Source organism: Coregonus clupeaformis, chromosome 7 (genome assembly GCF_020615455.1).
Source record: "Coregonus clupeaformis isolate EN_2021a chromosome 7, ASM2061545v1, whole genome shotgun sequence".
Classification (NCBI taxonomy): domain Eukaryota; kingdom Metazoa; phylum Chordata; class Actinopteri; order Salmoniformes; family Salmonidae; genus Coregonus; species Coregonus clupeaformis.
The window spans coordinates 59146135-59171118 of record NC_059198.1 but is presented as its reverse complement, the minus strand read 5'-3'; the positions used below and the strand labels follow the sequence as shown (position 1 = coordinate 59171118).

At 43.5% G+C, this 24984-nt stretch overlaps 1 protein-coding gene and 1 long non-coding RNA gene across 2 annotated transcripts; both read right to left on the bottom strand.

Moving 5' to 3' along the window:
• Positions 1-605: 605 nt before the first annotated feature.
• Positions 606-5925, bottom strand: LOC121570608. The gene is made up of 3 exons (XR_006001490.2): positions 5658-5925; positions 5082-5143; positions 606-1195 (listed from the first exon to the last, which is right to left on the bottom strand). It is a non-coding gene; the product is annotated as an uncharacterized LOC121570608 (long non-coding RNA).
• A 2190-nt stretch (positions 5926-8115) lies between these two features.
• LOC121570609 (inhibin beta A chain-like) lies at positions 8116-17197 on the bottom strand. The gene is made up of 2 exons (XM_041882077.2): positions 16348-17197; positions 8116-11011 (listed from the first exon to the last, which is right to left on the bottom strand). Exons 1-2 carry the CDS (start codon positions 16787-16789, stop codon positions 10215-10217), a joined length of 1239 nt encoding a protein of 412 aa, XP_041738011.2. The 5' UTR covers positions 16790-17197; the 3' UTR covers positions 8116-10214.
• Between the last annotated feature and the right edge of the window lie 7787 nt (positions 17198-24984).

Below are 24984 nucleotides of genomic sequence, written 5' to 3'. Positions count from 1 at the left end.
TGGTCTATATCAAAGGCAGATATTTAATTAACATTGTACACTGAATGGATTCACATACAATACATAAATATTAAGTTACAAGCATTAACAAGCATTACAAGGCATTATTCCAAGCATATAGATCCTAACGTTAACTTACAGGACAATGCATGAACAAAGAGATACTTACTAGGCCAGAGTCCTAGAAGCCTAAGAAATTAGAATTGATCATACAACCTTCCTCCATGGTTTGGAAACAGGATAAGAGAGAACAAAGGCATTTCATTCAATTTATAACATCTGAAGGTGTAACCTGTCAACCCAAAACCAACCACCATTTACCAATCAATCGATACCAAGTTCACAGTAACCTAAACACTCCCAGGCCCAATCTCCACAGTGTGTCACAGCATTTAAAAGCTTCTGTGGGGGATGAGACCAATGTAAATAAGACAGAATTCCTGAGAATACCATAAAACCTTTTTGCATATAGTAATTCAGAGTTCACCCTGTACAGATACAAGTAACCACAGAGATCATACATTTTACATTTTAGTCATTTAGCAGACGCTCTTATCCAGAGCGACTTACAATTAGTGAGTGCATAAATTGTTCATACTGGCCCCCCGTGGGAAACGAACCCACAACCCTGGTGTTGCAAGCGCCATGCTCTACCAACTGAGCTACAGGGGACTACATACATATAGAATCAGAATTATCCTCAGTGAACAAGTTTCAGCTAGATACCAGACATGGATAGTATAGCATTATTGTGTCACTCATTCAATAGTCAGTCCTCTGGATACTGTAACAGAGAAAGATTTTGGCCCCTCAGAGGGGGAAGGGCTGACTAGTCCTTTGGCATTGTCCTTTGTTCCTGGACCATTTGCCATGCAGCTCCAGGTGACAGAGAACACATAAATGAGAGCCTACAATCTGATTGGTTAAAAGACCAATTAGTGAAAAAAAGATCAGAATTGAGCTGCCTGTGTAAACGCAGCCACAGTCCTTTATCTGGCTTCAGTACACTGGCAATGGTGTTTAGCATGGTGGGCTATGGAAGCTGAGACTCTTTGTGCTTGTGGCGAATGTTCTTGTCCTGTCTGCGCGTATGGCCAGCTGGATAAGACTCTGCCGGAAGCGGTCTAGGGTTCGTAGACGTCAACCACCAACTGTTTGGACCTCTTGCAGAAGATTTGCTGGTACTGCGCCTCTCCTGCAAAGACATGGTTGTGGTGTTACCATTTTACACTTTTTGAAGAAGGGACGTAGGGCGACAGGCCTTTGTTGGTAAAGGTCTCAACCGATTGGGACCTAACTGTTTAGAGACAGACTAGTGTATTGTTTAGGGACAATGAGGGACATTGGGAGCTGCATTTGAGAGGAAAGATCAGTCAACAAAGTGAATGGGCTGGGGGCCTGCAGAAGGTGTGAAAAGTCTTAGGAGGGCAGTTTTTACATTGAAAGCGTGAACTACCGCATTTAACCATGGCAAGGTGACTGGGGATATGGCAGAATACAAACAGTGTAGCTACTCACTCCGCAAGGCAATTCAACTGGCAAAACATCAGTATAGAGACAAAGTGGAGTCACAATTCAACGGCTCAGACACGAGACGTATGTGGCAGGGTCTACAGACAATCACGGACTACAAAAGGAAAACCAGACACCGACGTCTCGCTTCCAGACAAGCTAAACACCTCTTCGCCCGCTTTGAGGATAACACAGTGCCACCGACGAGGCCCACTACCAAGGACTGTGGCCTCTCCTTCTCAGTGGCCGACGTAAGTAAGACATTTAAGCATGTTAACCCACGCAAGGCTGCCGGCCCAGACGGCATCCCTAGCCGCGTCCTCAGAACATGTGCAGACCAGCTGTCTGGTGTGTTTACGGACATATTCAATCTCTCCCTTTCCCAGTCTGCTGTCCCCACATGCTTCAAGATGACCACAATTGTTCCTGTACCCAAGAAAGCAAAGGTTACTGAACTAAATGACTATCGCCCCGTAGCACTCACCTCTGTCATCATGAAGTGTTTTGAGAGACTAGTCAAGGATCATATCACCTCTACATTACCTGTCACCCTAGACCCATTTCAATTTGTTTACCGCTCCAATAGATCCACAGATGATGCAATCGCCATCACACTGCACACTGCCCTATCCCATCTGGACAAGAGGAATACCTATGTAAGAATGCTGTTCATTGACTATAGCTCAGCATTCAACACCATAGTACCCTCCAAGCTCATCATTAAGCTCGAGGCCCTGGGTCTGAACCCCGCCCTGTGCAACTGGGTCCTGGACTTCCTGACTGGCCGCCCCCAGGTGGTGAAGGTAGGAAACAACATCTCCACTTCGCTGAACCTCAAAACTGGGGCCCCACAAGGGTGCGTGCTCAGCCCCCTCCTGTACTCCCTGTTCACCCATGACTGCGTGGCCAAGCACGCTTCCAACTCAATCATCAAGTTTGCAGACGGCACAACAGTTGTAGGCTTGATTACCAACAATGACGAGACAGCCTACAGGTAGGAGGTGAGGGCTCTGGGAGTGTGGTGCCAGGAAAAGAACCTCTCACTCAACGTCAACAAAACAAAGGAGAAGATCGTGGACTTCAGGAAACAGCAGAGGGTGCACCCCCCTATCCACATCGACGGGACCGCAGTGGAGAAGGTGGAAAGCTTCAAGTTCCTTGGCGTACACATCACTGACAAACTGAAATGGTCCACCCACGCAGACAGTGTGGTCAAGAAGGCGCAAAAGAGCCTATTCAACCTCAGGAGGCTGAAGAAATTTGTCTTGGCACCTAAAACCCTCACAAACTTTTACAGATGCACAATTGAGAGCATCCTGTCGGGCCCACAACTGCAGAGCTCTCCAGAGGGTGGTGCAGTCTGCCGAACGCATTACCGGGGCAAAACTTTCCACCCTCCAGGACACCTACAGCACCCGATGTTACAGGAAGGCCAAAAAGATCATCAAGGACATCAACCACCCGAGCCACTGCGTGTTCACCCGCTATCATCCAGAAGACGAGGTCAGTACAGGTGCATCAAAGCTGAGACCGAGATAATGAAAAACAGCTTCTATCTCAAGGCCATCAGACTGTTAAATAGCCATCACTAGCACATTAGAGGATGCTGCTGCCTATTGAAATCACTGGGCAGTTTAAGAAATGGAACACTAGTCACTTTAATACTGTTTACATATCGTTCACTACTCATCTCATATGTATATACTGTATTCTATAATATTCTACTGTACAGTGAGGGAAAAAATATTTGATCCCCTGCTAATTTTGTACGTTTGCCCACTGACAAAGAAATGATCAGTCTATCATTTTAATGGTAGGTTTATTTGAACAGTGAGAGACAGAATAACAACCAAAAAAATCCAGAAAAACGCATGTCAAAAATGTTATAAATTAATTTGCATTTTAATGAGGGAAATAAGTATTTGACCCCCTCAATCAGAAAGATTTCTGGCTCCCAGGTGTCTTTTATACAGGTAACGAGCTGAGATTAGGAGCACACTCTTAAAGGGAGTGCTCCTAATCTTAGCTTGTTACCTGTATAAAAGACACCTGTCCACAGAAGCAATCAATATCAGATTCCAAACTCTCCACCATGGCCAAGACCAAAGAGCTCTCCAAGGATGTCAGGGACAAGATTGTAGACCTACACAAGGCTGGAATGGGCTACAAGACCATCGGCAAGCAGCTTGGTGAGAAGGTGACAACAGTTGGTGCGATCATTCGCAAATGGAAGAAACACAAAATAACTGTCAATCTCCCTCGGCCTGGGGCTCCATGCAAGATCTCACCTCGTGGAGTTGCAATGATCATGAGAACGGTGAGGAATCAGCCCAGAACTACACGGGAGGATCTTGTCAATGATCTCAAGGCAGCTGGGACCATAGTCACCAAGAAAACAATTGGTAACACACTACGCCGTGAAGGACTGAAATCCTGCAGCGCCCGCAAGGTCCCCCTGCTCAAGAAAGCACATATACAGGCCCGTCTGAAGTTTGCCAATGAACATCTGAATTATTCAGAGGAGAACTGGGTGGAAGTGTTGTGGTCAGATGAGACCAAAATCGAGCTCTTTGGCATCAACTCAACTCGCCGTGTTTGGAGGAGGAGGAATGCTGCCTATGACCCCAAGAACACCATCCCCACCGTCAAACATGGCGGTGGAAACATTATGCTTTGGGGGTGTTTTTCTGCTAAGGGGACAGGACAACTTCACCGCATCAAAGGAACGATGGACGGGGCCATGTACCATCAAATCTTGGGTGAGAACCTCTTTCCCTCAGCCAGGGCATTGAAAATGGGTCGTGGATGGGTATTCCAGCATGACAATGACCCAAAACACACGGCCAAGGCAACAAATGAGTGGCTCAAGAAGAAGCACATTAAGGTCCTGGAGTGGCCTAGCCAGTCTCCAGACCTTAATCCCATAGAAAATCTGTGGAGGGAGCTGAAGGTTCGAGTTGCCAAACGTCAGCCTCGAAACCTTAATGACTTGGAGAAGATCTGCAAAGAGGAGTGGGACAAAATCTGTCCTGAGATGTGTGCAAACCTGGTGGCCAACTACAAGAAACGTCTGACCTCTGTGATTGCAACAAGGGTTTTGCCACCAAGTACTAAGTCATGTTTTGCAGAGGGGTCAAATACTTATTTCCCTCATTAAAATGCTAATCAATTTATAACATTATTTACATGCGTTTTTCTGGATTTTTGTTTTGTTATTGTGTCTCTCACTGTTCAGATAAACCTGCCATATAGACTGACCATGTCTTTGTCAGTGGGCAAATGTACAAAATCAGCAGGGGATCAAATACTTTTTTCCCTCACTGTATCTTAGTCCAGGACTCCAGATAAACTGAGTTTTACAAAGAGAAAAGGTAAAAAGATAAAAGGGGTAGACTAAATTGATTACATGGTCTGGAAGGCACTCTGTGGTCCTCAGGCTACATCTAACCACTTGTAACCCCATAACACAAACACAAACTCATACAAGCTACCCAATTCATGTTTATGCCATGCTTACTGTAAATTGAGCTATCTTAGCCGTCAGCTTGTAAATATGTTTTACAACTTACCTTCACCTTGTGCAGAGCTCGGGGTTGGAAGCACATGCTGGTGGAATCAGATTCTGTACTACCTACAACAAAACACACAATAATACACAATTCAACCACCCCACTAATTGTATTGATCTCTATTAGACTGGCTAGCTTAGCACCAACCAGCTGAGAACCAACTAACCAGCCAGACTATTTATACACATTCAGCATTGCTACGAACACACAAACAGAAAGTGAGTTAGCTATATCGACAATTCTATTTTTAGTAACAGAGTGTTTTCCAGACAAGGGTGGAATAGATGGCTACCAGATTAAGCTACTCTATTTGCTAACGTTCGCTATCTTATGTTAGCTAACATTAGTCAAAGATAGAACGAACAAACAAACATGTTTACTCTGCTGAAGGTACCAGTCTAGTAGTGACTACGATGGCATAGGTTGAATTGATTGACAGTGTGTATCCAAAAGATAGCTAGCTAGCTATATGATTTAGCTGATGGCTTTCAGAGTTCAATACAGGACTGTAACGTTAGCTAGCTAGCTAATTTACCTAGTCCAGTTAGGCTAGCATGCTAGCTAACGTTACGTTACCTCTAATCGAGAATCTTCCGTTTTGTTGTGAAGGGAAAAAAACGATGGTTTTGCATCACTTCTCATCTGTCGTCAAAATGGATTCCCCATCAGTTCAGCCTGAAAATCCCTCTGATAATCTTTGGTCACTGTAAGCATCATTCTTGATAGCTGCAAGCCACTGGCAGCATTGGCGTAAATCTCTTGTAGGTAAAACGGCGAAAGATAACACATTTTCGCGCTTGTTTGCAATTAGCACAGCCAGTCACAGAACACCACACTGCCATGATGACAAACGTTTGTGAAAAACTAATGTTTTTTATTTTTTTATTTTACCTTTATTTAACTAGGCAAGTCAGTTAAGAACACATTGTTATTTACAATGACGGCCTACACCGGCCAAACCCGGACGACGCTGGGCCAATTGTTAATATAGTAATGACTATTTGCCGTGAGAGCATGGGTGAAATTTCCCTTTAACAATATTTATGACAGACTCCATATGGTGTACATTTGACTCTGGGTGTAAAATACAGACAGGCTCATGATTTGCAGGGTACCAGAGTACTAGATTATATTTTATCATTAGAATTTGTAGCCTCGCACACACACACATACACACTTTTTTTATTGCACACACAAACACTTCACAAGATGCAGATACATTTCCAGTAACGTTGACCCTTTGAATGTTCTTTCACCAACTGTTATGTAAGTTAAATTGTATTGTCTTGCTAATGTTTGGGAAGTATGTGTGGGTATTAAGGAAATAGAGAATACTGTCAAATCATTTGAACAAGCAGTGGAGGATGGTGGCTCTCCACTATTTGATTTTAACCTTCACCAAAAGCTCAAAACATCAAAGGCTTGCATAAAACACTGGTTTAAGTTTCAAATGTAAAACTTTTATTGCCACATGCACAGGATACAGCAGGCGTAAAACAGTACAGTGAAATGCTTACTTGCGAGCTCTTTCCCAACAATGCAGAATACAAGTAATAATACAGACAAGAAAACACAGGGGCCCCTGTGTGAGTGTGGGTGTGTGTGTATGTGTATCTGTGGATGAGCATAGAGTCAGTGCAGGTAGTCAGTGCTGATAGTCCGTGGGAGATAGGGAGGGCAGTGGTAGTTAGCTCTTCAACAGTTGTATGGCCTAGGGAAAGAAGCTGTCTCGAAGCCTGTTACCCCGAGACCTGATGCTCCGGTACCGCCTACCGGACGGGAGCAGAGGGAACAGACCATGGCTCGGGTGACTCTGGCCTTTCTAAGACACTGCCTGGCATGAATGTCCTGGATGGCTGGGAGCTCATCCCCAGTGATGCGCTGGGCCATCCACACCACCCTCTGTAGGGCCTTGTGATCAAGGGCGGTGCAGTTGCCATTCCAGGCGGTGATACAACCAGTCAGGATGCTTTTGATGGTGCACCTGTAAAAGTTATTGAGGATCTGAGGGGCTATGCCAAATCTCTTCAGCCTCCTGAGGGAGAAGAGACACTGTCATGCCTTCTTCATGACTGTGCTGGTGTTAGAGGACCATGTTAAGTCCTCAATGATATGGTCACCAAGGAACTTGATGCTCTTGACCCTCTCCACTTACGAGTGTTGACCAGTTTACTAACATAGGCCTCGGAGAGCAAGATCACCCAGTCCTCCGGAACAGCGGGGGCTCGGTGTTGTTTTTGTCAAAGCATGCATAAAAAGCATTGAGTCCCATATCTCAGTGTTAATCCAGGGCATCTTTAATGAATGACCATCAAAAGGCTGTGGCCCACAACTTCTGCTCCTCACCCAAAGGGAACACCCTTCTGTGGTTTCTGCTGGCCCTTTGATCGTCAGCTACTGAACTATTATCATCTGCAAGCCATTTCGGTGTCCCCCTTGTCATTAAGAGGGGGCGGCTCTATTTTTAAACAGTCCGCCTGACACACAGCTTTATGTCATCTTGACAACGATACATTTGGCCGTCTTAGTGTTTCTTTCCGCTTTCGGTAAGAGGAGTCTTTCTACTGTACATTCGTTGGGTGAGCCCACCCCCGCCATGACACCACATACGTGGGCAGTGGATAGGAAATACAAGACTGTCCTCATGGCTACGCCATTTCCTTCATAGCCAAACCACTGTCTCTCTTGTTTTGGCTCTTGTTTTACCTCATCAATGTAAACTGAGCTGGCCGAGGTCTACTCACGAAACATACCATATGCTGTGTGAGTAAGTAGTCATGCAAGCGTTTGCACGCAAAATATCCTCTCAATAACATCAGCCTGTCCTTGGTTTTCATGTTGCTCTCATTGGTGTTTTGTGTCATTGGGCTCACCAATGTCTCAATTAATCAACTCAACACCAAAAATATAAAAAAGACTTGAGTTAGTATCTGATAGACGGTTTCCATGATGATGGAATTCTTGGAGACTCATTTTGTTTGTGTGTGTGTGCCTGTGTGTGTACGTGCGCTCACGCATAAGGTCAAATATATTACAGATCTCTTTTATGGTTTATGCTTATGGATAACCCATCGTTTTGTGTTTTATGCATTGACCACACGCTACCACACTGGACTGAATATGCGTAGAACACCTTATCAGAGATTGCTCAAAACCAAAAACAATACATTTCTGTTTTAGTGTACATCCTTTTAACTTTAATGGTGAAGCAAAACAAAACAAAAATACTGTAAAATAAATTAGATAGAAAACTTAGCCACAAGCACATTTTTTATTTGTACAACAAAGCAATGCAACAGATTGGTATCTGGATTTCCATATATACAGAATAAAACCTTTTTTTTTTATTCTTAGTCCACTTGTTTCAGTGTCAGTTATTTTGTACTGATAAAAGAAAATGAAAACAAATACAACAACAAAAAAAATCTTATTTTTTAAGCCTTTTTCTCTATCGATATTTTTGTATGCATCAATGCACAATGTAAGATACATTGTGTTTCTTTAATGTTTAATAAGTCTATACTTCAAGACACAACTTTGTGAGGGAAAGTTTCGGTAACACTTTATTTTACAGCCCGTTTTAAATGTGTATACTTTACATGATATTAACCAAGAATCTATATGCAATGGATACTTTCTTGTACTTCAAAACTATCAACATTGAAATAGAATTCAATACAACTGGTGTATCTAGTACCAAATGGTACATTGTGAAGCTTGTGTCAATGAATCTCAAAGAAGCTGAAGTGTAATGACTATGTAATAATAAAGCAATTTCTAAATAACTACCTAGTAAACAGAGGGCAGTAAAATAAAGTGTTACCAAGTTTCGAATTGCTTCATTTCAGACATTCGAAAGAAACCAACTCTCCAAACAATTTGTTTTACTTGGTGTAAGATGGGACCTTCCAATATTTGGTGAGATATTTGGAAATATTTAACTGTTTTAACTAGATCTTCAGGAAACTTCCAAATTCAATGGACACATTCATTTTTCCCCAAAACACGACAACACTGGCCTACAGTAAGTGCTTTTTTTTTCAGTTACAATAATAAGCCACTCTCCGACAACATAGTGTTGTGAAAAACAGGTTAGAGTGAAGCATTATGGGAAATTAAGTCTATGTGCAGGAGCCGAAGCAATGTTTGGCCACTGATGCTAGGCTATGCTAATGCTGACCTGGACGTCTTTGTGAAGTGATTGATAACAGCCTCACAATGATGGTTGGCAACATTCACACAAACTCTTTGGTGTGGTAAAAAAAAATCTGTAGTCATACATGTGTCTACGTGTTCTCGAAATGTTTTAAACGTGCTCTATTGATTTGTCCATTCATAAGTGCTTTTTAATCTCTCTTAGAATACCCTTTATCTTTGTGACTAGGCTGATCAGAATGTTGGTATAGTGCAAACTGAAAACGTCCGTAACGTTTTTAAAAACAACAAACAATAATATTATTATCAATAAAAAATTATAATAATTATACATAGAGAAATGTTTGGTTCCAGCATCTGGTCAAACTTCTTTCAAGTATCTCTCAACACACACACCACACACACACAAACACACGCACACTCAAACAAACATAAACATATCTTTTTTTAAAGTTTTACAAAAGTGTTCCTTTTTTTGTTTTGAAAAAGTAAACAATTGAGAAAATGAAACAGGCAAAATAAAAATAAAATTTGTAATACTTGACAAGTTGCATAGTTTTTTGAGATTCTTTCAGGCACCTCATTTGCATGGTCTCTCGTCTTGCAGTGCATGAAAGGAGCAACTACGCCACATCTGGGTCACATAAATATCCTCTCACCTCACTCTCTTTGTTTTGTAACAAAAATATATTAAATATTATTTTTCTATTTTTTTCTGAAAGTGCCGCAGAGACTTCTCTGAGTTATAGATACCCCTTGGACTTGCCAACGACGGAGAACAAGCCCGTCATTGAGTCCAAATAGAAGTCGGTCTTGACAAGTGTCATGCGCGCAAGAGAGAGAGAGAAAAAGGGAGAGGGGGAGAAGAACAGTGACGCAATGCATTTTCCTTCCTTCATCTACCTCCTCTTCTTTCATTTAGTTCTTTCTCTCTGGGCATGAGACCAACCTCTCAGCCCCACTAGTTCCGCCAGGCTTTTAGGAGCAGCCACACTCCTCTACGACCATGTTCTGGATGTCCTTTTTGACGATCTTCTGCTCCTCGTTGTAGTAGAGCATGGACATGGCTCGTAGCCGTGTCGGCACGCAGCACGACTTGATGTTCTGGAAGGGCGCGTAGCCCCGTATGCGGTAGTGGTTGATGACAGTGGAGTGAAAGGACAGCGAGGAGCCTGTGATGCTGGCCACGTGGCTGGGGCAGTCGCCTTCGCAGTAGTTGGCGTGGTATCCCCCTGGCGCTATGATCCAGTCACTCCAGCCAATGTCCTTGAAATTGACGTAGAACTGGCGCTTGCAGCAGGCACTCACCTTGCCGTCGCACTCCAGGCCCCGCTTGTGGCGCCGCCGTGGCTCACCGCCCTCACCCTGCTGCACCACCGCCATCAGGAAGGGCCGGTGGGACTGCTCACGCTCCTGCCCGCTGCTGGCCGACACCAGGATGGGCGTGGCACCAGCATTGGCACACAGCGGGCAGGCGACCCTCAGACTGAATGTACTGCCGCCGCGCTTCAGCAGGGCCTGGACGCTGGCCGACACAGGAAAAGTGTGCCAGCCGCTGCGTCGCGTGTCCACCGCCTTCTCTGCCAGCGGCACCGGCGCCGACTCCTCACGGCCGTCTCCACCACGGCGCTGCTGTAGCAGGCGGATAGTGACCTTGGCACGGCTGCGGTTGGTCTTGGCCAGCCGGAGGAAGATCCATACATTAGCCTCCTCCACCAGAGACAGCTTGCCGCCCTCCTTGGAGATGAGGAAGTTGACCGCGCCCTGGGAGTCGCCTACAGAGGAGGAGAAATAGAGAGAGGATCGGAGGATTAGATTAGTAAAACGCTGTAATAAAGTCTGAGCTCATATCAGTGTAAGTAAAGGCTTTGCTGCCTGGTCCTTGAACTGCAACGGCCACATCTGAGTCTGATGGGGTGTGATAGGGCCACATCAATGGGACAGAATAATTTTAGGCATGGCACACGTATCATTAGCATTGCCTTGCTTGACATGACAAGTTCTGGTCTGTTTTTTTTTCAATTCGCTTTTTTCGGTTCAATAAAACAGCAAATGTGGGAACGTCATTTGGAAATGAATCTGTTATGTACAATGCTAACAACAAAGAGAATAATATTTACAGGAGAGAGTCAAATTGTACATTTTGGGTACAACACGCAAATATGTTTTGTGACATGTACACAGTCACTCACTGCACACACACACACACTCATTCACAAGCACAAGCAAGCACATGGCATGACGCAACACAACAGGACTGTCCATGACATACCTTTCAACTCTAACAAACCCAGCACATAACATAATTTTGGGGTTTAAAAACCACAACGTTGCATAACATATTTGCGTCACCTTTACTTGTGATCATTATGGCAGCCCGCATACTGTAAAGCACACAATAGCCAGAGGCAAGTCTTTCAGAGAGGTACAGTAAGAGGTTGAAGGACGTCAGTTATTAACCATAATAAGTACCCTTTTCACAGGCAGATGTGACTTCACTTGTGATGTGGCAATGTGTCTTCACTAGTGTCACTATGGGAGGCCTGCTGGTGTATCTGAGCTCAAATCTCTCAGCTCTGGGTCAAAACTGGCTCATGTCCAGCAGAAGCATGGAGAAATCCCCTGGAAAGCTTCTTCTAACAGATCATTTTGAACGTCTAGGCTAATCCCTTCCATTTACAGTACATAGGCAAATCTTTACAAAGTGATGTCTCAACAGCACATACAGTAAAGCTCACTTTCTGGCTATTAGCTTTGGCTCTGTGTGTTCAGAGTAAGATATAATTTTTCTCTCTTTTTGTGGACAGACACTGCATGTTGTTGCTGAGCTAAATGTCCTCAGAGTGGCTGTGATGTCATTATGAAATGGGAAAATGGTTTTTTAACTACACAAATGAGTTGGACAGCCAGCATTTGCCATTTTATACTCTCCCTCTAAGAAATCCCAATGAGCCCCAAAGTATTCCTAGTACTTCCATGGAGGTCATCATCAATGCTTTCTGTTTGTTTACCCCACATTTGGTTGCAACAACAATGGCGACAGTTCTCTCTGTGTGTGTGTTTTTGTGCGTGTGTCCACAGCCAATACCCATCTGTCCAAACACAGCCGCTGCATCACAAACACAGTCTAAAAATAATGGGCGTTTGCCAGCGGTGGCTCCGTCATTGTTCCTTCTTAATCCTGCACTGGGGCGAAAGAATAGGACTTGCGTTAGAGTTCCCTAAGCTGTACAAACCCAAGGGGGCTCTAACCCAAAGAAAACCCGCCCTTGGAAGTACGTTTGAGTGCACCGCTGCTCAACATGGTTCCTGAAAACATTTGTGAGAAAAGAAGGGGAAAATACTAAAGAGAGGTACAGTAATCCCTGAACAATAAACACCAATTCAGCTGACGAGAAGGACAGTTTGCGCAGCTGTCCCACACAAAAGATAGAAAATAACATTGACACATTCCTACCTCCCCCTTTGCTTGTCTTAAAAAAAAGGAGATGGAGTGAGGGATGGGCCCGAAATACCTGAAAGCTTAGAGGACCATAAGTGGGGGGTTTCTCTTCTATCCAAATACTGTCCTAATTCATGTGTTCAATAATCCCACTCTTTATCCAGTTTACCTTTGGAGGGATAATGGCCTTTGATCTTTCCCTTGAGGTTCCAGTCATATTGTATGGAGTCCTAATACTCCCACGGCCACTACTGAGGAACCACTTCCATAGAAAACATAACAACCAGAAAGATACCACTATAACATACTATTGAGGCATATCTTGTTTACCAATTTAAGAGAAATGGGAATTATTTTATACAGGTTTACTGCCTAATTTGATAGGAGTTCAACAAAAATGCCTAGAGATTCACATGAACTCAATCCGATACAATCTGTGTCACTTGATCAGATTTTTTTGCAGCCTGAGGTGACCTGCCAGTTGTAGTGGAGGTAGTTGTAGCAGCTTCAATACCTGCCAACTCAAAGTCCACTAGTAGACCTTCTTCAGAGCAGACTAAACAGAGTACTCTTTCAAAAATGTGTCTTTTTCATTTTTTGCCTCTTTGCCGACTGCAATTTTTTAGGAGTTCTGGTTTGATAAATCAAGCTCGAAAAGATTATGGCTTACTGTCTCCTGGACAGCATCATGTATAACCAAATTGTATTTGTAAATATCTGAATTATCATCTTGATAAGTAAAAGGCTGAATGCATTTCTTGAAAAATGTAATGTTGTTCACAGAATTGTAGCTGCATTTTTCTCTGAAAGTGCCAATCATCTCATTCTTCCCAAATGGATCGCTCTTCAATGGAGTGCTTGCCTGCTCTAACAACCATATGTGGCTCTCAAGATGTTCCAGGAATGTTCCCTGTATGTTCTAATGACAATGACAGCAATGTTCGGAGAGCTCTTGTACAAATAACCCAGTGTTCTATGAATGCCACTAGGATATACGTTAGATCACCCACCACCAAATTGAATCAGTTACATTTTAAGAATGTCTCTAAAACATGCATTGCAATTGTCTTATAATAAACTGATAAAAATGTTGGAGGCTAACTCATGTGTACCTGAAGTAATTCCAATAGCATTCCCTAAGCACTATTACAGGGAGTCTTGGCTCATTGAATAACACATTCATAAATGGCAAAACAGACAGTCAAAAAATGTATCATAAGGAATAAGGTTTTGAAGTGTCTGTCCTATATCCAGGAGATATAAGAAAACTCTGGAAATATTTTTTGTTTTTTTGGACACATATTTCACCCCTTTTTTTGTTGGAACAAAACCTCCATACTTCCATTCATTTTGTTTTACCCGAACCGGGTTACCTTCAGACAAGTTCTGTTACACTTGTGTGGGTCGTAGAGCAAAACATATAGTGGTCATTTTAGATTTTAGACCAAACCGTTCCGACGCTACAGACGTTTTTGTGAGAAGACAGATTTTCGGGATGTCTCATGGTCTGACAAACATCGCTGTAGCATGGCCACCTTCCGCCGCAGATGCGGAAGGCTGACATAGGCGGATGTGGTGGATTGAGACGCAGCCCATGCAAAAAAACTGATTTTTTGAATTATGTTACTTAGATTGACGCACGGGTGCATCACATTCCTAAACATATTTTATTGCTCTGACTACTAGCCATAGCACAAGAATGAATGGTACTGTCAGCTTTGAGGAAAAAAACTGAGGATTTTTCTTTTTCCTTCAACATGTCAATGGGGCAATGCTTTTTTAGTGTTTTGCTTTTAGCAGCACTGATGGTTCATTCATTGCATATACAGATATAGGATCTTAATTTGATCACCATGTTGCAGGATAACTTTCTTGCAATGCAGGAAATGTTAAACTTGTAGTGTATTTGAGGTTTAAAAAGGCTTCTAAAGTTTGTAATTTATTTCTACTTTGAAATTTCAGACTTGATTTTCCCTTACGAAAAATGTTTCAATCCCTACAAAAATATCCATTAATTATAATCCACATAATAATTCACATTTCCTTTTGCTGCAGGATTATTTTCCTGCTGTAGCAAACTGGCTCAAATCTGTACTCTGTACATCTGTACTCTCTCACTCAGGTTTTCCTAAATGGTTCAACTGTTCTTTCAAGTGTATGCTGTTGAGAACGTCAGGGAGGGAACCTGTCTTCAGTAATGAGCAGCATAGCATATTCTACTGCAAGGAAGGTAGAAAAACTGTTTTATTTTTTTACTCAACTTTGTTTCCTCAACCTCATGACTCACATAACCTCAATACATTATTCAATTAATGTAAAATTATTTTAAAACGTTTTTCTCCCAATTCTGACATGCAAAGTCTTGCTTTCACTACCATGTTATAGCAACTTGACAACTCTTTCTAAGTTTACTGTAAAGCACATTCTAGAATGAACATTTATAGAATTCCTAAATGACAGCTTGGAAAGTTAAGTCTATTTAACTACCTCTATACAGGAAGAGCCTACTTTGAAAATGTACATCGTTTTCCTAGAATTCTTTGCTTGTACCTCCTTGGTTTTTTTTTTTTTTTACCACATAGCAGGAACAACAACTTGACATCACACAAGGGAGGAAATTCTCATTAAAGTCTAAGTATTGGTTTTAAACATACATTTTTTGAGCGTAAGTACTGCAGTAGGATTCGCTAAATTTAATCTGTCAAGTCCTAGTGAAGAGGGGCTCTTAAACTCACTGCAAATGTCAGTCATGACTTGGAGTGCACATCCTTTACACTCTCATTCAAGCACTCCTCTCTCTCCCCCTGCTGCGACACAGACCCAAGACCACTCAAGATCACCTCGCCAATTATACAGTGCTGTATTTATGAATCCAATAGCCCTGTCTCTGACCCTTTCCAAAATACTGTACTGTAAAACATTCTGCACCTTCAATGACAGTCACAGTTTGCAATGTAAGGAAAAAGGAACATAGTTCTTTTGCTGACACAGTTCTGCTTTTTCTATATCCCATTTCCCCTCCTGGACTATCTGAGGCAGAGCAGACCCAGATCGCTCTACACATCACACGCTTGACAGCACCTTTGAACACATCACTCCACAGTCGACAGTCGACGGAGTAGAGGCAGTAACTGGATAATAGTTATTTTTCTTTAACCTGAGGAGCCTTTCTTTCCATAACTCTCTCTCGCTCTCGCTCTCTCTCTCTCTCTGCCGTTTCTGAGCAAAGCGCTCGCTTGGTCTCCCGGTGACTGCCACCGCACTACTCTGAATAACTTCACAGCTTTGGTACTTAAGCCTGGGGGATTTCTAAGCAGATAATTGGTATTCTTTAAATCAGCAGGAGGTCATTAGGGACCTTAAGGGAGGGGTGGCAGGGGAAGGGGAGGATGCGAGCACCTCTCTGGGTAGAGTCAACAGGTTGAACTGTTCTATCGCACAGGTGGACACTACCCCCCTCCTCTCAAGAGAGTGTTTCAAAGAATTAGGTCTGCAAACCTGCCAAACTGGGTTGCAGTCCTATAGCCTTTGTAGCATTTAGCAAGGCTGCCTGTTAGTTTTTTGCCTCCTTAGACAAGGACCTTTCTGTTGCTCTTTCTATCACTCTATCTATCTTTCTCTCTCTCACACACGCACAATCACCCCACCACACACACCTGTGGCACTCACCGGCCTCTGCGAAAGTAATGATCTCAGTCGTCTCGGGCATGTCGGCGGGGTCGGGACGCCCGTGGCCCTCATCCTCAATCTGGACGCTGCCGTCCTCGGCCACGCGTCCCACATGCAGCTTGCGGATGGCATTGAGCAGAGCAGCGCGGGGCACCGGATGCGTGACGTTGGGCCGTGCCTGCAGGTGCAGCATGTTGAGGATGTGCCTCTTCACCGCCTCCACCACGTCGGTTTTGCCGCCGTCCTCCTCCTCGTTTAGCTGTGCCAGGGCGCATGACGGGCAGTTGGTGACCTCCGGTGCCAGCTGAAATTGGGACTGGGTCTGTGGTTGCGTCTGGCCACCACCCATCGCCAAGGAGTCTGCCATGGGCAAAGAGCCGCCGCCGGCGCAGCTATGGGTAAAGAGCAGAAAAATCCCACTCAGCAGGGGCAGAGGAGACATCCTAGATGAGGTCTGCTGTCCGGACAACTAAGAGCAGAGCAGCACGCACCAACTGGCAGGCGAAATGATGATTGGTGGAAAAAGTTTAGGTCCTCCTGCCAAAGAGGGGGAAAAAAACTCCTCCAGACAAGGTTTACTTAAAAGCTCTGGACAAATAGATACTGTAAGACTTGGACTAAAAGTAAGAAAAAGTTACACCTAAACTGAAGGAAAAGTGAGAACAAAAAATTATAATCCTTGCATTGAAAAATGAGAGATGGATGGAGAAGGAGAGGTGTGGACAGAAGATGGTCTTGCCAGTGCTGGAGCGGAGAGGATGTCTGGTCCTTTGGGAAGTTTTGTGTGGGAAGGGCAGTCGTCTTCAGAAGGTTACCCCAGGGAAGTGGAGTTCTCTGTAGAGGTCTGGGAGTGCTCACTGTGCACAAGTTGAATGGTTTTGTGAGAGTGGGCAGGGCTCTGTCTTTGCTGTCTCTCTCTCTCTTTCTCTCTTTCCCTCTGTACTTCTCCCTGTGTCTTACCGTAATTATACCTTCCTCCTCCCTCCCCTTCCTCCTGATCCCACCCTTTACTATCTCACTACTGACTCATGTGTTTCACTAACTTTGCCTTTATTTCTTTATTTAGGCTTGTGCTGTGTCTCACAGTTTTCTCAATTTTGATTAACCACATTTGAAAATGCTTTTGAAAATGCTTTAAATGTTTTTTTTTATCTTGTTGCTTTATCTCTGGTTGCTGCCAACCTCAACTTGCTCATTCCCCCCTAATTTCTGTTAAATTCGAACAAATGGTTGTTGAATTATTTCTTATATAATTGTACACATTCGTTTGCAGTGATATACAGTAAGAAGTTCTGATTATGGCTTGTAGACATGCATTTAGACTGTGTCAATAGTTGAAACTCTTGAAGTTGAAACATTCAACTCATTTTGAAGATGAGCATGATTACCTTGTCTGGTTACAATGGTTAGATAGTATACAATATTAGGATTTTGTTTAAAGGACTTGTGGTCACTTTAAACGCAGCATTTGTGGTCACTGGTAAGCACTAATCAAAACACTAAAATGCCACAATGCGTCAAACCCACTATTTCTCATGTTGTGTCATTGTTTTCCATGTATTTCTCATCAGTTTGACGTGGATGGGGTGATTTGGTTCGGGTTTTCCTAACATCAGTATGACATTCGCCCAGTCTGCCGATTCACCAGGAAGTGACTACAGGGTTAACTTCCTGTTTTAATGAGTTGAGGTCAGACGGCTGGAATTCTCCGTGACTCTTCAACATTACATCATCAAAGGCAAAGCAGAAGGCTAGTGTGAGTCGTCAGTGTATCCAAAAATGAACTCCAAGTCATGCAAAGTCATCCCGACTGCATTACGAAATAAGACATTGAACTTGATCAATATAAATTAATTTGCTATTATAACAGCTCTGGATAGTGACTGGCTACGATGACTCACCATCTTGTGTTATAATCAAATTAGCGTCTGAATTGTTCATGTTTACTGATGTTATGTGCAAACTCTGAATAAACTATTTTTGGAGCACTTCAGGAGCTTAAAGTACGCACCATAACGTTAGTTTTGTTTTTAATGGTCAAAGACTGATTACATATACTGCATTGAATTTAATTGTAGTTCTAGACCTCTAAGCAGCTCTAGACTATGTGGAACATTGTGTGCAGGTGAACATTTTTATGCTTTTAGTGCTACATTACAGTTGATATATCATACTATACAGTGTGTATTGCTATATCTATCTTGTAAACTAAATGAAGGATCCACTGTAGATGTCCTAGAGAAGACTCACTCCATTACTCCCTCTTTTGGACAAATGATGTGCATTCACCCACATAGTCTGATGTTTTTCCATTTATCTTTGTAATTATTTTCTCCTTTATGTTTCCTCTCCCCCTCTCTTGACCTCCTTCACTTCCACCGACTCTCTCTCTCTCTTGTAGTTTGGCTGCTGTCCGCCACTCTCTCTCGTTAAGGTCAGGGGTCACTTCCTTCCACTCTGAGCTGTCGCTGCAGGACCTCAGTAACTTTATGAAACACGTAATAGGTGAAGCTAGCACGTCATTCCACTCCTGACAAATGTACTGCCTTAGAGTATCTGGAAAAGACTTCCCCCAACTAAGTCTCTGCGGGACAGTGATGGACCAGCAGAGCAGCGCTGGCCATATCATGTCACACAGCAAAAGACAGGAGGTCCTCAAGCCAGCCAGCGGCTGCAGCTGCCTGTGTGTGACACCCTGCTGCTGAGAGGAGGACGGGGGTGAGACGGATTGTGGCCTCCAGGGTTGGATGTATGTGTGTGTGTATGTGTGTATGTGTGAGAGTAGGGGAAGACAGCAGGTTATGTGGAGGTAAGATATCATTTATAGTTCTTTCCTATAACACATTTAGTGTACAAGTAGATATAGTACAGAGTTTGATGATGATGATGATTATCATTATTATTATGCTCATTATGTGTGTGATGGCACGGAGGGGCCATGGCCATGTGTGATGGATGGGTTCGCTCCGTCTCCACGCCGGGGGAGAAATAACCGGGAAAAGGATGCCGGGAGTGCAATGACATTCAAGTTACGCCATCCCTCACCTTCACGGCGAGGGAGCAGAGCAGACCCCATTAAAATAAAATCCCCAACGAATGCAGAGAGTGGGGGCGGAGGGTCAGAGGGGTGTTATTCACCCTGAGAAAGCGATGAGCAAGTCTTTCACCAGATGTGTGCTCCTCCAGTGAGGTGTAACTCCTTAAAGTATTTTTACTTAAGTATTTTACACCATTGATGAATATACATACTATTTAGCAAGGGCGCAACTTTGGTTTTAGAAATGGGGGGACATAACTTTTATTACCATTTTTTCCCAAAATAAAATCGGAGAAACAATCCAAACAGCCTACCCGACCGCTCGGAGGCATCCGCGTGGTCCTAAAGCACACCCGTTGACTCGTTCTGTATCACATTCCAATTTATTTTTATTTATTTTTATTTCACCTTTATTTAACCAGGTAAGCCAGTTGAGAACAGGTTCTCATTTACAACTGCGACCTGGCCAAGATAAAGCAAAGTAGTGCAATAAAAACAACACAGAGTTACATATGGGGTAAAAAACATAAAGTCAGAAATATAACAGAAAATATATATACAGTGTGTGCAAATGTAGCAAGTTATGGAGGTAAGGCAATAAATAGGCTATAGTGCAGAATAATTACAATAGTATTAACACTGGAATGATAGATGTGCAAGAGATTATGTGCAAATAGAGATACTGGGGTGCAAAAGAGCAAAGTAAATAACAATATAGGGATGAGGTAGTTGGGTGGGCTAATTTCAGATGGGCTGTGTACAGGTGCAGTGATCGGTAAGGTGCTCTGACAACTGATGCTTAAAGTTATTGAGGGAGATAAGAGTCTCCAGCTTCAGAGATTTTTGCAATTCGTTCCAGTCATTGGCAGCAGAGAACTGGAAGGAATGGCGGCCAAAGGAGGTGTTGGCTTTGGGAATGACCAGTGAGATATACCTGCTGGAGCGCAGACTACGGGTGGGTGCTGCTATGGTGACCAATGAGCTAAGATAAGGCGGGGATTTGCCTAGCAGTGATTTATAGATGGCCTGGAGCCAGTGGGTTTGACGACGAACATGTAGTGAGGACCAGCCAACAAGAGCGTACAGGTCACAGTGGTGGGTAGTGTATGGGGCTTTGGAGACAAAACGGATGGCACTGTGATAGACTACATCCAATTTGCTGAGTAGAGTGTTGGAGGCTATTTTGTAAATTACATCGCCGAAGTCAAGGATCGGTAGGATAGTCAGTTTTACGAGGGCATGTTTGGCAGCATGAGTGAAGGAGGCTTTATTGCAAAATAGGAAGCCGATTCTAGATTTAACTTTGGATTGGAGATTCTTTATGTGAGTCTGGAAGTTGAGTTTACAGTCTAACCAGACACCTAGGTATTTGTAGTTGTCCACATACTCTAGGTCAGACCCGTCGAGAGTGGTGATTCTAGTCGGGTGGACGGGTGCCAGCAGCGTTCGATTGAAAAGCATGCATTTAGTTTTACTAGTGTTTAAGAGCAGTTGGAGGCTACTGAAGGATTGTTGTATGGCATTGAAGCTCGTTTGGAGGTTTGTTAACACAGTGTCCAATGAAGGGCCAGATGTATACAAAATGGTGTCGTCTGCGTAGAGGTGGATCTGAGAGTCACCAGCAGCAAGAGCGACATCATTGATATACACGGAGAAAAGTGCCGGCCCAAGAATTGAACCCTGTGGCACCCCCATAGAGACTGCCATAGGTCCAGACAACAGGCCCTCCCGATTTGACACACTGAACTCTATCTGAGAAGTAGTTGGTGAACCAGGCGAGGCAGTCATTTGAGAAACCAAGGCTATTTAGTCTGCCAATAAGAATGCGGTGGTTGACAGAGTCGAAAGCCTTGGCCAGGTTGATGAAGACGGCTGCACAGTACTGTCTATTATCAATCGCGGTTATAATATCGTTTAGGACCTTGAGCGTGGCTGAAGTGCACCCGTGACCAGCTCGAAACCGGATTGCATAGCGGAGAAGGTACGGTGGTATTCGAAATGGTCGATGATCTGTTTGTTAACTTGGCTTTCGAATACTTTGAAAGGCAGGGCAGGATGGATATAGGTCTGTAGCAGTTTGGATCTAGAGTGTCACCCCCTTTGAAGAGGGGGGATGACCGCGGCAGCTTTCAATCTCTGGGGATCTCAGACGTTATGAAAGAGAGGTTGAACAGACTAGTAATAGGGGTAGCGACAATTTAGGCGGCTAGTTTTAGAAAGAAAGGGTCCAGATTGTCTAGCCCAGCTGATTTGTAGGGGTCCAGATTTTGCAGCGCTTTCAAAACATCAGCTGTCTGAATTTGTGTGAAGGAGAAGCGGGGGGGGCATGGGCAAGTTGCAGCAGAGGGTGCAGAGTTGGTGGCCGGGTTAGTGGTAGCCAGATGGAAAGCATGGCCAGCTGTAGCAAAATGCTTGTTGAAATTCTCGATATTGTAGATTTATCGGTGGTGATAGTGTTTCCTAGCCTCAGTGCAGTGGGCAGCTGGGAGGAAGTGCTCTTATTCTTCATGGACTTTACAGTGTCCCAAAACTTTTTTGGAGTTAGTGCTACAGGATGCAAATTTCTGTTTGAAAAAGTTAGCCTTTGCTTTCCTGACTGCTTGTGTATATTGGTTCCTAACTTCCTGAAAAGTTGCATATCGCGGGGGCTATTTGATGCTAATGCTGTACGCCACAGGATGTTTTTGTGCTGGTCAAGGGCAGTCAAGTCTGAGGAGAACCAGGGGCTATATCGGTTCTTAGTTCTGTATTTTTTGAATGGGGCATGTTTATTTAAGATTGAGAGGAAATTACTTTTAAGGAACAACCAGGCATCCTCTACTGACGGAATGAGATCTATATCCATCCAGGATACCTGGGCCAGGTCAATTAGGAAGGCCTCCTCGCTAAAGTGTTTTAGGGAGCGTTTGACAGTGATGAGGGGTGGTCGTTTGACCGCAGGACCCGTTACGGACGCAGGCAATAAGGCAGTGATCGCTGAGATCCTGGTTGAAGACAGCTGAGGTGTATTTAGAGGGTATGTTAGTCAGGATGATATCTATGAGGGTACCCATGTTTACGGATTTAGGGGTTGTACCTGGTAGGTTCGATTGATAATTTGCGTGAGGTTGAGGGCATCTAGCTTGGATTATAGGATGGCTGGGGTATTAAGCATATCCCAATTTAGGTCACCAAGCAGTACAAACTCTGAGGATAAATGGGGGCAATCAATTCACATATGGTGTCCAGGGCACAGCTGGGGGCTGAGGGGGGTCTGTAGCAAGCGGCAACAGTGAGAGACTTATTTCTGGAAAGGTGGATTTTTAGAAGTAGAAGCTCAAACTGTTTGGGCACAGACCTGGATAGTATGATAGAGCTCTGCAGGCTATCTCTACAGTAGATTGCAACTCCACCCCCTTTGGCAGTTCTATCTAGACGGAAAATGTTATAGTTGGGGATGATAAAATGATAAAACTGGGAGGACAAAACATTTCCTCCCCGTCCCCAGTGAATGTTGCGCCCCTGCTATTTAGATAGGCCTGTGCAATTTGTATGCTTGTATATTCAGTTTGACCAATATGTGGATGTAATTGGACTTGAACTTGAACTCAAGTTCTGGACCTCCAGGGCAGGGCTCTAAATAAATAAAAAAATCGTTAGCACTGGTGCTCCCAACTTAAAAAAGCATGAGAAAATAGATTTTTTAGTTGCTTGAGATACAGCCTTTATCGGGCCTATATGAATTCTAGATACTTTTGAAGCACATGTTGTGCCCTAGAAACTAAAATGTAACCCTGTAAAAACTATTTTTATTATAAAAGCTAAAATGTTGATACAAATACCTGTCATTGAAATTACTTCGTAATTTGTAGAATATTAGGTTTCTACATTGTGTGAAAAGCATTGTTTCCTGTTGAGATGCATTACATTGAAAATTGTACACTGTCTCTTTAAGAATGTCAGCGACATTGTGAGTGACGACATGGGAATTTGTTATCCGACCTGCTAACACTGACAGTAAAGCTAATAAAGCTGTTGCATTATACTTACATAACTGTTTGTTTACCTATAGGTTTTTTGCCGGTTAGCTGACATTAGCTGGCTGGCTAGCAAAATAATTTCATCTCAATCTAATTCGCCAGTCTTAGATATATCGCGTAACTACTTCCAGTCTTTGCCTGCCTTTGAACGGTCTAGGTATTTAGAAAAGTTAATTATTGTTGACTTGCCTATATGTCCTTTCAACTTGCCGGAGACCAGCTGGGGAGTCAACCCTACCAAATGGCCCAAAGTAGCCTATGGCGATATATACACCTACTTGGTGGAATCTCCAGGTTTGCATGAATATTAAAATGCAGAAGAATATTATAGCTGTTATTTGGATGGATACAGCTCACTAGTCCTTACTACAAGCTGACTAGCAAGCTTTATGCAATACACATACAGTGGGGGAAAAAAGTATTTAGTCAGCCACCAATTGTGCAAGTTCTCCCACTTAAAAAGATGAGAGAGGCCTGTAATTTTCATCATAGGTACACGTCAACTATGACAGACAAATTGAGAAAAAAATTCCTGAAAATCACATTGTAGGATTTTTTATGAATTTATTTGCAAATTATGGTGGAAAATAAGTATTTGGTCACCTACAAACAAGCAAGATTTCTGGCTCTCACAGACCTGTAACTTCTTCTTTAAGAGGCTCCTCTGTCCTCCACTCGTTACCTGTATTAATGGCACCTGTTTGAACTTGTTATCATTATAAAAGACACCTGTCCACAACCTCAAACAGTCACACTCCAAACTCCACTATGGCCAAGACCAAAGAGCTGTCAAAGGACACCAGAAACAAAATTGTAGACCTGCACCAGGCTGGGAAGACTGAATCTGCAATAGGTAAGCAGCTTGGTTTGAAGAAATCAACTGTGGGAGCAATTATTAGGAAATGGAAGACATACAAGACCACTGATAATCTCCCTCAATCTGGGGCTCCACGCAAGATCTCACCCCGTGGGGTCAAAATGATCACAAGAACGGTGAGCAAAAATCCCAGAACCACACGGGGGGACCTAGTGAATGACCTGCAGAGAGCTGGGACCAAAGTAACAAAGCCTACCATCAGTAACACACTACGCCGCCAGGGACTCAAATCCTGCAGTGCCAGACGTGTCCCCCATGCTTAAGCCAGTACATGTCCAGGCCCGTCTGAAGTTTGCGAGATGCATTTGGATGATCCAGAAGAGGATTGGGAGAATGTCATATGGTCAGATGAAACCAAAATAGAACTTTTTGGTAAAAACTCAACTCGTCGTGTTTGGAGGACAAAGAATGCTGAGTTGCATCCAAAGAACACCATACCTACTGTGAAGCATGGGGGTGGAAACATCATGCTTTGGGGCTGTTTTTCTGCAAAGGGACCAGGACGACTGATCCGTGTAAAGGAAAGAATGAATGGGGCCATGTATCGTGAGATGTTGAGTGAAAACCTCCTTCCATCAGCAAGGGCATTGAAGATGAAACGTGGCTGGGTCTTTCAGCATGACAATGATCCAAAACACACCGCCCGGGCAACGAAGGAGTGGCTTCGTAAGAAGCATTTCAAGGTCCTGGAGTGGCCTAGCCAG